Genomic DNA, 17,058 nt, shown 5'->3' with positions numbered 1-17,058 from the left:
GCATTAGTGTAGGTCATTTCTAGGTCAAACGGGGGTGTCAGGATGTAAAAGTCACTCACTCATCGCCCCTCTGGTGATGTCCAGCATCATCATCATCATCCTCCTCCTCATTTTTGCCGTTGTTTGTGGCGGCCTGAGGGTTTTTGAGCAGGCCCGCTGCTGACTTGCCGCCCTCCTCCTCCTCGTACTCCCTGACGTCATTCACCTCCTTCATCTTCAGCACCTTCACCACGAATAAGACGATGAACTAAAGGAGGAAACGCAAATGAGTGGAAACCAATGGAGTGTGTGTGTGTGCGCGTGTGTGTGTGTGTGCCCACCAAGAACCAGTAGATGTTCATGAGCAGCAAGGCGAGGAGCAGAGCATTGAAGAAGAAGTAGAAAGGGATGTTGGGGACGGATTGCAGGCTGGACACGCAGGTGGCGTACAGCACTTTTAGGGGGAACCAGTACAGACGGAACCAGAACCTGAAGGACAGACAAACCACAACGTCACTGATACTTCTTGGGAGTGTTTGCCAAATGTGGCCCGCAGGACACTAGTTTGAGACCCCCACCTTGATATGAAAGTTTAATGTTAGTGCGGCCCGCGCAAGTTTGATACGGATGCTGTATGGTATCATGTACCCAGAAAAAATTATTACGTTTGATTAATGTTCATGTTAAAGGTTAAATAACTGTTAATAGTTATCCTCCCTATCCGTGTGGAAGTGGTAAGTTTTTGGCTATTTAAGTTGAAAGGAAATAACTTGAAGGCTACCGTTTAGGTCGCTAGCAGTCTAGTTTGCGAGTTAGCATGTGTCTCAAGACCCTGCAGTTGCGCAATATGTTGTAAATAAAAAGAGTATAAATGTGACTATAGTCGTGTTTTGTCATGTCTACAGGGCTCTAATAATGCTTTGGTCATTTTAATCTGAAAAAAATAATTTGTCTACCCACCAACTATATGTGGTTTCTTAAGTTTTTATTATTTGCCCTTTTATTATTATTATTTTTATTTATTTATTACTGATTGACTAATTTTCTTTATTCTTGATTTGTTTATTTATTTTTCATCTTATTTTGTGTAGAAAAATAAAAAGTAAGATATTTGAGAACAGTGGAATGTTTTATCAGAGCTTTTATTGTAGAAAATCGGAACCAAAGCAAAGTTTATTCATTTTTCTGTTTTTAATAAATGCGTTTTTTTTTTTTTTTTTTGGAAAACCTGATGCGGCCCAGCCTCGCCCAGACCCTAGCTCCAGTGGCCCCCAAGTAAATTGAGTTTGAGACCCCTGTTCTAAACACTTGTTTTAACAAGAAAACAACTGAAAAAAACCCAAAATTGCAAACTTCTTCGGATAAACTTGTAATATTATGAGGAAAAGTAACGTCATTTTAGTAGCATATTATTGGAATATTAAAGAAAAAAATTTAAATAGTAAAATAAATGTTGAATTTTTGCAAAATTGGATATGAATAATATGGCTTTTGTGTGTGTGTGCGTGTGTGGAGGCCCACCAAGTTATGCTGAAGCTGACGGAGCCCATGTTGGACACCACGTCATTCAGCAGGTAGTACCCTCCTCCTCGGGACTTCAGGTAGATGTTCAGCTTGGTGAACTCCAGCTGGATGTCGTTGATGTCGTGGAGGAACAACACCAGGATGCCCACGTTGTGGTACCTGCGGCGATGCGGTGATGATGTGAGACCGAGATGTTGAATGATGTAGAAGGATGACGGTGACGCACCTGAAGGCGTAGGAGAAGCAGATGAGCGCCAGCGTGATGATGTGATGGACCACCATGACAGCAGAATCCTTCCTCCAGGCGTCCATGTAGACGGTGGCGTAGATGGAGTGGCCGTAGAAGCTGCCCTGGATCAGGTAGGCGATGGCGATGTCTATAGGCACTGACATCCCGCTCTTCCAGTCTGGAAAGGAAGGGAACGTCAAACTTGGACAACCGCCTCATTTAGGAGTTAGCTTTGGCCGTTCCACTTGCCCGTCGCTAACATTTATTTCATCGATGAGGAATGTAAAAGTGACTATAGGGATGTTAATTCATGTGTAGAGGGCTCTAATCATGTTAAAATGTGTATTTAGAAGGTTGTAAACAGGTTTTCTATATCATTATGTTTACTATAGTGGGTAATAGGAGTGTAAAGGTGACTATAGGGGTGTTGTTTTATGTCTAGAGAGCTCTAATAATGATTAAAAAGTGTATTTAAAAGGTTGTAAACAGGTTTTCTATATGATTATGTCTACTATAGTGGGTAATAGGAGTGTAAAGGTGACTATAGGGGTGTTGTTTTATGTCTAGAGAGCTCTAATAATGATTAAAAAGTGTATTTAAAAGGTTGTAAACAGGTTTTCTATATGATTATGTCTACTATAGTGGGTAATAGGAGTGTAAAGGTGACTATAGGGGTGTTGTTTATTGTCTAGAGAGCTCTAATAATGATAAAAAGGGTATTTAGAAGAGTGTAAACAGGTTTTCAATATCATTATGTCTCCTATAGTGGGAAATAGGAGTATAAAGGTGATTATAGGGGTGTTGTTTCATGTCTAGTGAGCTCTAATAATGTCAAAAAGTGTTTTTAGAAAGTTGTAAACAGGTTTTCTATATAATTATGTGTACTATAGTAGGAAATAGAAGTATAAAGGTGATTATAGGGGTGTTGTTTCATGTCTAGTGAGCTCTAATAATGTTAAAAAGTGTTTTTAGAATGTTATAAACAGGTTTTCTATATCATTATGTGTACTATAGTAGGAAATAGGAGCGTAACGGTGACTATAGGGGTGTTGTTTCAGGTCTAGAGAGCTCTAATAATGATAAAAAGTGAATTTAGAAGGTGGTAAACAGGTTTTCTATATCATGATGTCTACTATAGTGGGTAATAGGAGTGTAAAGGTGACTATAGGGGTGTTGTTTCATGTCTAGAGAGCTCTAATAATGATAAAAAGGGTATTTAGAAAGTTGTAAACAGGTTTTCAATATCATTATGTCTCCTATAGTGGGAAATAGGAGTATAAAGGTGATTATAGGGGTGTTGTTTCATGTCTAGTGAGCTCTAATAATGTCAAAAAGTGTTTTTAGAAGGTTATAAACAGGTTTTCTATATAATTATGTGTACTATAGTAGGAAATAGGAGTGTAAAGGTGACTATAGGGGTGTTGTTTCATGTCTAGAGAGCTCTAATAATGATTAAAAAGTGTATTTAAAAGGTTGTAAACAGGTTTTTCTATATCATCATGTCTACTATAGTGGGTAATAGGAGTGTAAAGGTGACTATAGGGGTGTTGTTTCATGTTTAGAGAGCTCTAATAATGATTAAAAAGTGTATTTGGAAGGTTATGAACAGGTTTTCTATATCATTATGTCTACTATATTAGGAAATAGGAGTGTAAAGGTGACTATAGGGGTGTTGTTTCATGTCTAGTGAGCTCTAATAATGTCAAAAAGTGTTTTTAGAAGGTTATAAACAGGTTTTCTATATAATTATGTGTACTATAGTAGGAAATAGGAGAGTAAAGGTGACTATAGGGGTGTTGTTTCATGTCTAGAGAGCTCTAATAATGTCAAAAAGTGTATTTGGAAGGTTATAAACAGGTTTTCTATGTCATTGTGTCTACTATAGTAGGAAATGGGAGTGTAAAGGTGACTATAGGGGTGTTGTTTCATGTCTAGAGAGCTCTAATCATGTTAAAATGTATTTAGAAGAGTGTAAACAGGTTTTCTATATCATGCTGTCTATTATAGTGGGTAATAGGAGTGTAAATGTGACTATAGGGGTGTTGTTTCATGTCTAGAGAGCTCTAATAATGTTAAAAAGTGTCACGTCCGGTTGCCCTTGTTTGTTCCTCTGTCTCCCTCCTATCCTTTTGTTTCTCCAGATCTGTTGCACCTGGCTGGAGGCGGAGCTGTTGAACGCACCTGAAGCTGATCATCCCTGTCCCGTATTTAAGCTCTCCTCTACTGCTGACCTTTGCTGGATTATTCTCCTTCGCCACCCGATGCTACCTAACCCAGTCATCCTAGTCTATGCGTTCAGCGGCTCGAGCCTCCACCAGCCCTGCTCTGTATATTCTTTTTCCATGGTGTACCCCTTTTCTACACCATCGCCTTTTGTTATCGTTTTGGACTCAATAAACTGTTTGTCCGTACTCACCTGCCTCCTGCCTCCGCGTCTGGGATCCTGGCCCAACCGAGCCGTGACAGAATAATCCAGCCAACAGTATGGACCCTGTCGACGCGGACCCCGTCAAGGAATCCCTTCGTCTCCAAGCCATGCGCCTGTCCCAGCAGGAGGAACAGTTCGGCGTACTTGGAGCTAGCATGCACAACCTAGCAGAGCGACAAGACAAGACTCGAGGCTCAGCTCGGCGCCGTGCTGTCCGCCATTCAGGCCCACCCGGCTCTCACAGCACCACAAGCGCCGGATCCTCCTCCTTCCTCGGTCGCAGTCTCCAGCCCAGCAGCCCAGTGTCCCCTGCTCTCAAGACCGGAGCGATTCTCCGGGGACTCAGGTGACGTGCACACCTTTTTAACCCAGTGTGAGCTACATTTCGAGCTCCAAGCTGCCGCTTACCCGACGGAGCGCGCCCGAGTGGCCTTCGCCACCTCCCACCTCACGGGCAAGGCGGGGGCCTGGGCCACGGCCGAATGGAGCCGACGCTCGGCCATCTGCTCCTCCTTCTCCACTTTTGCGAGGGCATTGGAGCAAGTCCCGGCCGCGAGGCTGCCCGCTCCCTCCTGAGGCTTCACCAGGGCAGACGTCGCGTATCCGATTACGCCATCGAGTTCCGCGCGCTCGCGGCAAAGAGCGACTGGAACCCTTCGGCCCTTCTGGACGTCTTTTCCGATGGGCTCGCTGAGCGGATAAGGGATCATATGATTCCCCTGGAGACGCCGGGTGAGCTGGGCGACCTGATCGCCCTGGCGGTGCGCATCGAGAAGCGCCTGGACTTCCGGGAGCAAGACAGGCTGCTCCGACGTGCCGACCCCCCCTTCGCCCGGGGCTCCTTCGATGCTCTCTCCTCCGACGGCAGGCAATCCAGTCCCTCGGGAACACCCCCTATGCTGGCGTTGGAGGAACCCATGCAGCTTGGTGGTCATCGCCTCACGTCGGCCGAGAGGAAGCGTCGGGTGCGGCTCCACCTCTGCCTCTACTGTGGCCATGCGGACCACACTGTCTCCCGCTGTCCCGTCCGCCCGGACAGCCAACGCTCCCAAGCGTCGGCCAAGCTTCTTCCTGGTTCGCCGGTGGAGTCTCCGACCACGCCCACTTCCGCGATCACGCCAGCAACCAATCGACTACAGTTGCCAGGTACACTCTCTTGGTCCGATATCTGTGTTGATATTACGGCATTTATCGACTCTGGCTCGGACGACTGTTTCCTCGACGAGGCGTTTGTTGCTAAGTCTTCTATTCCTGTGATACCGTTATCCTCTGCCAAAGTTGTTCGTTCTCTGGATGGGCGTCATCTGGCTAACGTCACTCACCAGTCCCGCCCCCTTTCGCTCCGCCTGGCAGGCAATCACATTGAGAACTTGACTTTTTTTATCATTCCCTCGCGCTCCGCCCCGGTAGTATTAGGGCTTAATTGGTTGAGCAGGCACAATCCCCACATAGACTGGTCTAAACCAGCTATCGCTAGCTGGAGCATTTTTTGCCACACGCACTGTTTCAGGGGGGCGTGTCCCCGTCCCTCAGACACTCGCGCCCCCGCACCAGAGAGGATCGACCTTACTTCGGTTCCTCCTGTCTATCATGACCTTCGAGATGTTTTCAGCAAGCACAGAGCCATGTCACTCCCCCCGCACCGTCCGTACGACTGTTGCATTAATCTCCACCCCGGCGCCGCGCTCCCTTCCTCGCGTCTGTATAACGTGTCTAAGCCTGAGAGGGAGGCTCTCGAAGATTACATATCTTCCTCGCTCGCCGCTGGTCTCATTCGCCCTTCTTCCTCCCCGTTAGCTGCCGGTTTCTTTTTTGTCGAGAAGAAGGATAAGTCACTCCGCCCCTGTGTTGATTACCGCGCTCTCAATAACATCACGGTCAAGAACAAATACCCACTCCCATTATTGGATTCCGCGTTTAATTCCCTCAGTTCTGCTAAGTTCTTCACTAAACTTGATCTCCGCAATGCTTACCACCTCGTCCGCATCCGGAAGGGGGACGAGTGGAAGACCGCATTTAACACCCCCATTGGCCATTTCGAATACCTCGTCATGCCTTTTGGTCTCACCAATGCCCCCGCCGTTTTTCAGTGTCTTATTAACGACGTACTACGCGATATGCTTGGTCGCTTCGTTTTTGTTTATCTTGATGATATTTTGATTTTTTCGGACTCTCTTGAGGAACACACCCAGCAGGTGCGGCTGGTATTACAGAGGCTCCTTGCCAACAGACTTTTTGTCAAGGCGGAGAAATGTACTTTCCACGCTCCCTCTGTTTCTTTTCTGGGGTTCATCGTGGAGAAGGGGCAACTCCGAGCCGACCCTGCCAAGATCCAGGCTGTGGTCCAGTGGCCCCCTCCTACATCAAGGAAGGACCTTCAAAGGTTTCTGGGCTTCGCTAATTTTTACCGCCGCTTTATTCAGGACTTCAGTCGGGTTGCAGAACCTTTGAACCGTCTCACATCCCCTAAGAGTCCGTTTGTATGGACCCCAGATGCCAATGCCGCTTTTGAAGACCTAAAATTGCGTTTCACCTCTGCTCCTGTCCTGGCTCACCCTGACCCTTTGTCTCAATTTTTTGTCGAGGTTGATGCGTCCGACACCGGTGTGGGGGCTGTCCTCTCCCAGCGCTCCACCACCGACCACAAGTTGCACCCCTGCGCCTTCTTCTCACGTCGCCTGACCCCGGCAGAGAGAAATTACGACATCGGCAATAGGGAATTATTGGCCGTTGTCTTGGCGCTGCAGGAGTGGAGGCACTGGCTGGAGGGTTCTGAGGTCCCTTTTGTTGTTCTCACGGACCATAAAAACCTGGCCTATCTCCGTTCGGCTCACAGGCTCAACCCCCGGCAGGCACGATGGGCGCTTTTCCTAACCCGTTTTGACTTTTCCCTGACCTTCCGCCCTGGCTCCAGAAACGGCAAGCCCGACGCCCTCTCCAGGATGTACTCCCCACCCTCGGACGCTCCTCCCAAGGAGACCATCCTTCCTCAGTCCCGTATCCTGGGGGGGCTTCAGTGGGAGGTAGAGAAGCTGGTAATGGATGCCATGGTGGACTCCTCCCCCCCGAGTGACTGCCCGGCCGGGCGTCTGTTCGTGGTCCCGGGCCTTCGCTCTCAGGTCCTTCGCTGGGCGCACGAGTCCAAGCTCGCCTGCCACCCTGGAATTGCACGCACCATCTTCCTCCTGTCTCAGCGCTTCTGGTGGCCTTCCCTGCGGGCTGACGTCAGGGAGTTTGTGGCCGCCTGTACTACCTGTGCAAGAAACAAACCGTCCCATCAGGCTCCAGCCGGTCTTCTGCGCCCTCTGCCCATCCCCACCCGGCCGTGGTCCCATGTGGCTTTGGACTTTGTAACTGGTCTTCCCCCTTCCAATGGCAACACAGTCATCCTCACCATCGTCGACAGGTTCTCGAAGATGGCCCATTTTGTTGCCCTCCCCAAACTCCCCTCGGCGCTGGAAACAGCTCAACTCCTGGTCTGCCATGTCTTCAGGCTCCACGGCATCCCCCTCGATGTGGTCTCTGACCGGGGTCCCCAGTTCTCTTCGGCCGTTTGGAAGGCTTTTTGCAGGGTCATGGGGGCTACCGCCAGCTTGTCGTCAGGCTACCACCCGCAGACCAACGGCCAGTCGGAGCGAGCTAACCAGGACTTGGAGGCTGCCATTCGCTGCGTTTGCCACCAGCAGCCCGCCTCATGGGCCATCAACCTGCCGTGGATAGAGTACGCCCGCAATTCCCTCGTCTGCTCTGCCACAGGCCTCTCGCCTTTCCACGGAGCATATGGTTACCAGCCTCCAGCTTTTCCTTCTCTGGAGGCAGAGTCTGCAGTCCCTTCCGTCTCTGCCCACCTACGCCGTGCTCGCCTGGCCTGGCGAAACACCCGGAAGGCCCTGGCACGCACAGCCGAGCGCAACCAGCGTCTGGCCAATCGCCACCGCTTGCCGGCCCCTGAATACAAACCTGGCCAGAGGGTATGGCTGTCGACTCGGGACTTGCCCCTCCACACCAACTCCAGGAAACTACAGCCCAGATTCATTGGTCCTTACCCTGTGGAACGGGTCATCTGCCCCTCCTCTGTCCTGCTGCGCCTCCCAGAGGCCCTGGGAATACACCCCACCTTCCACGTCTCCCTCATTAAACCTGTCAGCGTCAGTGACCTCAGCCCTCCAGAGGTGCCTCCACCTCCTCCCAGGCTAATAGACGGCCACCCGGCTTTCTCGGTCAAGGCCATTTTGGATGTGAGAAGAAGGGGCAGGGGCTTCCAGTACTTGGTCGACTGGGAGGGGTACAGCCCTGAGGACCGCTCATGGGTTTCTCGTGCCCTCATTTTAGATCCAAAACTGCTCTCTGACTTTTACAGCCGCTTCCCGGAGAAGCCAGGTAGGCCGCCAGGTGGCGCCCATCCTTAAGGGGGGGATACTGTCACGTCCGGTTGCCCTTGTTTGTTCCTCTGTCTCCCTCCTATCCTTTTGTTTCTCCAGATCTGTTGCACCTGGCTGGAGGCGGAGCTGTTGAACGCACCTGAAGCTGATCATCCCTGTCCCGTATTTAAGCTCTCCTCTACTGCTGACCTTTGCTGGATTATTCTCCTTCGCCACCCGATGCTACCTAACCCAGTCATCCTAGTCTATGCGTTCAGCGGCTCGAGCCTCCACCAGCCCTGCTCTGTATATTCTTTTTCCATGGTGTACCCCTTTTCTACACCATCGCCTTTTGTTATCGTTTTGGACTCAATAAACTGTTTGTCCGTACTCACCTGCCTCCTGCCTCCGCGTCTGGGATCCTGGCCCAACCGAGCCGTGACAAAAAAGTGTATTTCAAAGGTTGTAAACAGGTTTTCTATGTCATTACGTCTACCATAGTGGGTAATAGGAGTGTAAAGTAACAAACTATTTCATTCATGAATAAGGAATCCTACTAATATACTTCATAACAGCGGTAAGGAGTGTATACAGTGAAAAAATGAATGAATGAGTGTTTTGGGATCTTACTATAGAAGACAGAGGGCGGGTCATGGAAAAAGGAGTAGGACGTGAAGAAGAGCAGGTAGGTGCTGTAGCACCACGACATGGTGTAGAAGACCAGCTTCCACGCGCTCTCCGGCATCTTGGCGGCATCTTTGGGCAGCAGGCTGCACCACCGTGCTAGAGGCTGGAGGGAAAGAGCACAGATCATTTCACAGATTGTTTATACACAGCTACTACATATGACTACATACGGCATCATGGTACAGTAAACCTCGGATATATCGGATTCAATTGTTCCCACTGGTTTTGTCCAATATAAGCAAAATCCGTTATATGCGTATACCGGAAAATGTCCGTTTTACGCATATATCGGATTTATATCCGGTATATGCGTAAATGGGATTTTATCCGTTATAAAAAGGCACTTCCTTGACTATGTTTCCAATGTACCTGGACGCGCAGGCAACGCTGCAAACGCTGCAAATGACGTCGTATAGCGGCCTGTCACGATTCGGCGAATCGGAGCGCCACGATTCGGCCATCCGATATATGCGAGGGAAATTTCATGGAAATGCATTGGAACGGGACTGGAGATTTTGTCCGAAATAGGCGAAATCCGTTATAAAAAATCCGATATATGCAATGAATTTTTATTGGAAATGCATTACAGAAAAATTGGTTCTTTTTTATCTGTCCGTTGTGAGCGAATTTCCGATATATCCGAGTCCGATATATCCGAGGTTTACTGTACATGGTTTTCTCTCATTTAGACGGGGAAATTAACACAGAGAAGTTGAAACCACCAGGGGGTCCAAAGGTGTCCAAATCTGAACTTTATTGCCACAATATTATATACAACATTACAACTTGATTTTCTTTTCTTTGGCATCATATTTTTGATGTATGTTTATTGAATATTTCATCTCTGTGCTCCTAAAATGACACGTCTTTTGTCATAGTATGAGCAGTTTATTGTCATAAAATTGCACCCAAACATTTAAAATTTATTCTCAGAAATTACAGCTGTTTTTTTTTCCAACTATTTCTTAACTTTTGTCTTTGTAAACGTTCTCATACTTTCAATACTTCCAACAATGACAAGTTGAGGTGTTTTGTTTCTCCTAATATTATGACTTTGAAAAATGAAACTGAATGAAATATTATTATTTTTTATCCTGATCAAATCCTCACTTCTTCCATCTTCCTCCTCTTCATATTTGGACTTTATTCTTGGGGAATTACTGCTGCTTTTTTCGTCTTTAGTTTTATTTTCAATTTTAGAATGTAGCGCAGGGACAATAAGAAAACAAAACAGCCTTGGGCTGCAAATGGCTTCCCCGGTCTGCGATGGCACGCATGGTCGCCTAAATCTTTGAACTGGTACGGAAGCTTATGTCGTCTTTTCCATCCATTCCAGCCAAGCCGGCATGTCTCACTCATCCAGGAGGAATGGTGTCTCCAAGTAGAAGAGGAAGTGGAGGAGCGTTCCCCTTCTCCCCTTCGCCAACAATGTGCCTCCTCAGCACATCACCATCCCTGACGTTCATTTTCAACACCAGTCGTTTACGCAGCATTTTTCACAACAGGAAGCCGAAAGGCCGCTTAATGGCCGCCTCATAAACAGCATTCACACGCAAACGCACCACTTTTGGACTTTCAAACGTGTGCAACGGGAGGCGGGAACAAGGAGGTCGCCTATCCAGTACATCACAGCGGCTTGGGAGCAGATCATCAACAGGACGTGAAGCGATAAGGCTCTGATTACGGTACAACTTCATGCAGGAAGTGCGGCCGCGGCCGAGCGGAAACGCTGTGTCCTCCCAAGGTTGCAATCAAAGGAATCTTTCATTACTACAGTATACAATATACAAACCACCGGGTACAGTACTCCCTCCTTCATGGACGCTTTCCGCAAAGCAGGATTCCTCATTTAGATATGGAATATTTGTTTAGTTACATCTTTACAGCCGTCTAAATGCACTTGTTAACATCAATAGAGCCCTCTAGACAGGAAATAGCGTTACACATCAATTCCTATTATCCAACAGTAAACATAATTAGAGAAAATAACTTTTAAAAATGCTTTTTAATATTATTACAGCACTCCTGATGTGAAATAACACTCCTATAGTCACCTTTACGCTCACAGTACCTAATATTTTTAGACATAATCAGAGAAAATAAGACATAGAAAACCTCTTTACTACCTATTGTTATTAGACAAAGTCCTATTACCCAATATAGACATATCATTTTTCATTCATGTTTCATTCCGAATTTTTTCATTCATAATTATAATTAGACATAATCAGCGAAAAGAAGACAATAGAAAATAGAACCTCCCTGTTGGGGAATGGAACCCCAGTCTTCCGCGAGTTGAATGAGTTCATTGTGGCTTAAATATCAAATATGATTGATCAAATTTTTTAATTGACTGACAGCCCCAATAAAAATAAAGACATGTAAAAAAAAATATTAGAGCCATCTAGAAATAAAATAACACCCCTATGGTCACTTTTCCATTCCTATTATTCATATAGTAGACATAATCAGATAAAGTTAGACACCTTGATACACTTTTTAACATTATTAGAGCCCTCTAGAAATAAAATAAGACCCCTATGGTCACTTTTCCATTCCTATTATTCATATAGTAGACATAATCAGATAAAGTAAGACACCTTGATACGCTTTTTAACATTATTAGAGCCCTCTAGACATGAAATAACACGTCTATTACACAATCTAGGAGACAGGTTCCACCACAAGTTCTGTGTGGAGTTTGCATGCGTGGGTTTTCTCCGGGTACTCCGGTTTCCTCCCACATTCCAAAAACATGCTAGGTTAATTGGCCACTCCAAATTGTCCATAGGTATGAATGTGAGTGTGAATGGTTGTTTGTCTATATGTGCACTGTGATTGGCTGGACACCTGGGATAGGCTCCAGCATACCCCCACCCTAGTGAGGATCAGCATTATAGAAAATGTATGGATGGATATCTTAATCCATGTGTATAGAAGTGTCGACCACAAAGATTTTTCCAAATTAATCTAAGTTAACTATCGACAAAATGTGATTAAATATTGTAATCTAATTTGTAAACCTATTTCATTTTCTTTGCGTGTTTTTTTGCTCACCTTTGGAATCAAAGAGTGTACACCAAAATTGCAGTTGCATCATGGTTACTATGCAAATAATAGGATGATGCCACCCCGCCCCCGTCTGGGCCCCCTCGACAATAAAAACAGTACCTCTGATAAAGACCAGTGTCCCCATGTTTATTGGGACTTTCATACTGAAAGCAAGAGTGGTCGTGTCATACTTGATAACAGGAAGAGGAAGCAAGTTAACGGGCGTGCAAACAACACCGATGGCTCATCATGATGATGATGCAACAGCTACAGACGTTTGGGGCTGCGACAATCGGCACGCAAAGATCACATGACTCGTCGACGGGAAGAAAGCAAACGTACGCGTTGTGTCGTCTGTTCTCACACATCTGTCATCCTCCTTCACTCTCAGCGAGATGCCCCCCCCCACCACCACACCACCCTGACATTTATTTATAGAAGCCAGCTGTCAGCCTGCCCCCTCAAGTCTTGCACCGCATCACTCTGACCCCCCCCCTAAAAAAAAAAAAACACAGCAGTCAGTCAGCGATACTGCAAACACTCCACCTGCCGTCCGCGTATTATGTCATCAGTAAATGTGCAGAAATTACATTTTCAGCTCAGTATGAAGAACTTGCAACCAAAAGGCGCTAAATCCAATTTTCACTAAGTTGCATGTTTTTCATGAGTTTAATAGACCTCTGTCATGTGTATCCAAATCACATATTTTGGTCTTGAAATCATTTTAAAAAATATGAAAAAAGTGATATGAAATGTATGCTTTCAACCAAAAGGCGCTATTTCCATTTCAGATTTCAACCAAAAGGAGCTAAATCCCTTTCTTTATTCTTTATTCTGATTGGCCCAAGTTTCCCATCTATTGATAATCTGACCAATCAGAGAGAAGAATACAATTGGCACTGCACATACAGAAAGCCAGTATCAGTGCGCATCCTGTTTTGTTTGTGTACATTAAGTACACGTATGATAGTTACAGTATGTTATGCAATTCAGGAGAACACAAATTGTGTTTTTACAGTATTCTGTAACATGGAAGTTTTTTTTACGCCATAAAAGGCATGTCTCTACCTTGACACCTCCAACTTTCATGAGAAACATTATTTTACTTGTACTAAAAAACATACAATGTAAAGAGTTTGGAATGAGATGATTTTTGTCACTGTCACCTTCATGGTGCAGTCAAATATGAGCACTGCTTTTAATAACATTTTTATTCATTTAATTCATAATAATTATTTAGTATTGTATGTTGAGAATGGCTTCTGTGTTGTAATTATTTTATTAGCATAGCACATTAAAGCACCTTACATTCTTTTACAACAATGCCATTGAAGAAGTTAAAGGTGACTTCAAATTTATTTCAGCCAAAAGGCGCTAAATCCATCATTTCAGCCAAAAGGTGCTAAATCCGAAAAAAAAAATAATTGAAAAAAATATATAAAATACATGGTGTGTGCAGGATTTTTATAGCATGCATTTATATGACCTATATATTGATATATATATACCTATATATACCAAATAGATTGATATGTGCGTAGTTAAAAATCATTGATTTTCTCGAAATCAGTCAAAATGGATTTAGCGCCTTTTGGTTGCAAGCTCTTCGTATATTTTTTCATCAAAAATAGTCGTCGTACCAAAATGTTGTGTTGCTGCCGGATGTTCAGTTTCCCAGTCAAGTTTGTTTTTCTTTTCCAAGAGACAAAGGTTTAAGACAACAATGGACACAGCAAGTGCAGGACATGAGGGACAGATGGATGGACACCCCTGAACATGGCACTGATGACATGCAGTTGGCTACTTTGCCGATTTCATTGATTAGGGGCTATTTTGGGAAGCTATCTCTGTGATAAATGGGGGAATATTGTAAACTCATTTTGAAAAATGAAAAAAGACAAGAAGGATGAAGTCGTGTCTTGTTTATATAATGTCTTCGAAAGACTATTCCATGATAGCGACAAGGCTGTAAAGAATAATGTGATGTTTCTTTAAATCTCATTTTTACTCATTTGCTTTCAAAGATTGAACAACGTAGAAGATAATTGCAAATAATATAGATTTAAGGGGACCCTTTAAACGTCCCTCCATGCCACATCTGCTGTACACATTGCTTGGCTTGTCAGCCTGGCCTCTTCGACTCATTAAAAAGTGAAAACAAAAGGCAGGAACGCTGCTTAATTAAGGAGAATCTGCCTTGAACTTGAAGCTTCTCGGTGGGACTCACCCGAGGCTCATGTCTACCGCCCTGCCGTTCCAGACCTGACCGTGATCGGCCAAATTCCACCCAGTAAGATTCCTAATTTATACATGGAATATTTGGGAAAACCTGCCATACATGCTTTTTGACATGATAAGAGCCTTCTAGACATGGAATAACACCCCCACAGTCAACGTTACGCTCCTATCAGCCAATATAGTACAGCTATAGTATAGCATCGGGTTCCTGTGGGGGCTATCTACAATATCAATTAATAATTAGCTACAATTAAGCTAGTGACCAGTGTGGAATACTACATGTCTTAAGGCTTAAGTCCATGTTCTAAAAGTTCTCAATTTCATCTCCAATTTGAATTTAAACCCAACTGTAGAACATACGGAAGTTTCAGCAAAATGTTTTTGAGCAAAAAAGGGAGAAAGATAGCTTTTTGCAATTGTATTCTATAAAATGGCCACAAGGTGGCAGAAGTGCATTTTATAAGAGCTCAGCATGCATTTGTGCCATGGAACACGGCAAGCGTGTAGCGTGAACGAGGTTACACATTCAAGGGAAATCAGTCAAAAGCCTGAAAAAATGGCCGCTACTTATTAGTCCTATGAGGGGGAATTTAGGGAATCGAACCTCGGTCTTCTTCCGGATGACAGGCAGAGATACGGTCCACTATACTAACGAGGACTGTAGCCCAACCCCCCTCTCTGTGCTCACATGTGTTTGGTAACGTTAACAAGCCAATAAAAAGCATCCAGATGGGGCATCCCGCCCCACAGTGTGAACACAGCCAGGATTCCATTGTCCCTTGGGAAGATACAAGATCACAATGTTTGGGGTGTTATGAGTTTGGGGGGGTTTGTTTTTTTTAGAGCCCGCAACTGTTATGTTTCCCCTCCCAAGTAGAACACAAATTGGTGAAATAACGGTTGCTAAGGGGGAAACTAACATAAACTGCATGTCAATCAAAACTGGGTCTCGGGGTCAAAATGGTACAGTAAACCTCGGATATATCGGACTCGGATATATTGAAAATTCGCTCACAACGGACAGATAAAAAAGAACCAATTTTTCTGTAATGCATTTCCAATAAAAATTCATTGCATATATCGGATTTTTTATAACAGATTTCGCCTATTTCGGACAAAATCTCCAGTCCCGTTCCAATGCATTTCCATGAAATTTCCCTCGCATATATCGGATGGCCGCATCGTGGCGCTCCGATTCGCCGAATCGTGACAGGCCGCTATACGACGTCATTTGCAGCGTTTGCAGCGTTGCCTGCGCGTCCAGGTACATTGGAAACATAGTCAAGGAAGTGCCTTTTTATAACGGATAAAATCAGATTCACGCATATACCGGATATAAATCCCATATATGCGTAAAACGGACATTTTCCGGTATACGCATATAACGGATTTCGGTTATATCGGACAAAACCAGTGGGAACAATTGAATCCGATATATCCGAGGTTTACTGTACATAATATTATACATACATCAATAGTAATAATAATATTTGACCCTCAAAGCTGTCCAATTGGGTGCCCACTTTATGCAAATGTTCTCAGCCCCACAGCTTTTAGTCCCACCGTGACAAAAATAGCGGCGTGTTAAAAATGCTAACCACAGCAAAGCATGCACCAAGCATCTTTTTTAAATGCGTGCCAAACCACCAGGCGTGTACACACAACCTGAGACATTTCTCAAACTGCCTTAAAAGCTGGCTGCATGCTGCTGACCTGTCTGTATCGTTATGGACCCACTCAGGAACACGGCCAACCTCCACTTCTGCACTCATTACCCATCCATCCATCCATCCATCCATCCATCCATACTTTTACAGAATCTCTTCCTGATGCATTGCTGCCTGAATGTCAAGCTATGACATTTAGCAAAGCAAAGAGAAAAGAGAGAACGTTCAGAGACAGCAGCTGTTCTTTTATAACCCCGCTGACATTATTTATGTTTTCCTGCTTGTATTGTTCAAAGTGTGTTGCTAAACAACCCTTTTAGAATATAAGACAGGGGTGCTCATTAAGTCGATCGCGAGCTACCGGTCGATCGCGGAGGTGGTACTGGTTGATCGCTGGTTGATCGCGGCGTGACATTAAAAAAATATCATTCCAGCATCAATGCCGTCACTTGATTGATATACAGGGCAGCCATTCAGATGACAACTGAATGTTGCCCTTCGGGCGACCAATCAAATCAAACAACGTCTCTAAGTGCAGCAGAACTTACGATGTCAGCCTATCATCCATCCCCGTTACTTGATTGACATACAGGACAACCAGTCAGATGACAACTGAATTTTGACCTTTAGGTCACCGCTCATGCGTAAACAACGATGCAAAGTGCTAAGCTAGTCGGCGAATTGCGAGATTTTAAAGCCCTCGCTAAAGTTTATGGTCACTAAAATGAGTGAAGGAGCTGGACCAAGTAAAAAGGCAAAAACTGGACCAAGTAAAAAGGCAAAAAACATATCACTTCCATACGGATATGGAATATTATACGGATATTGTGATACGGATATTATCCATGACTCATAAACATTTGGAAGTGTGCTTGAGGCTGGCTATCAGCAGCT

At 45.0% G+C, this 17,058-nt stretch overlaps 1 protein-coding gene across 1 annotated transcript in view; it reads right to left on the bottom strand.

The window, feature by feature from the left end:
• The window catches only part of cers1 (ceramide synthase 1), a 53,321-nt gene that overhangs the window by 4,678 nt on the left and 31,585 nt on the right, over positions 1 to 17,058 (bottom strand). Inside the window, exons 2-6 of the mRNA XM_058072505.1 lie at positions 9,152 to 9,311; positions 1,730 to 1,910; positions 1,501 to 1,662; positions 321 to 468; positions 60 to 247 (exon numbers count right to left, since the gene is read on the bottom strand). Coding sequence (XP_057928488.1) covers positions 60 to 247; positions 321 to 468; positions 1,501 to 1,662; positions 1,730 to 1,910; positions 9,152 to 9,311 — 839 coding nt within the window. The remainder of the gene's footprint in view (positions 1 to 59; positions 248 to 320; positions 469 to 1,500; positions 1,663 to 1,729; positions 1,911 to 9,151; positions 9,312 to 17,058) is intronic.

This window comes from Doryrhamphus excisus, chromosome 5 (genome assembly GCF_030265055.1).
Source record: "Doryrhamphus excisus isolate RoL2022-K1 chromosome 5, RoL_Dexc_1.0, whole genome shotgun sequence".
NCBI classification, from domain to species: Eukaryota; Metazoa; Chordata; class Actinopteri; order Syngnathiformes; family Syngnathidae; genus Doryrhamphus; species Doryrhamphus excisus.
The sequence above is the reverse complement of the archived record's forward strand: the minus strand, read 5'-3'. Positions and strand labels throughout refer to the sequence as shown.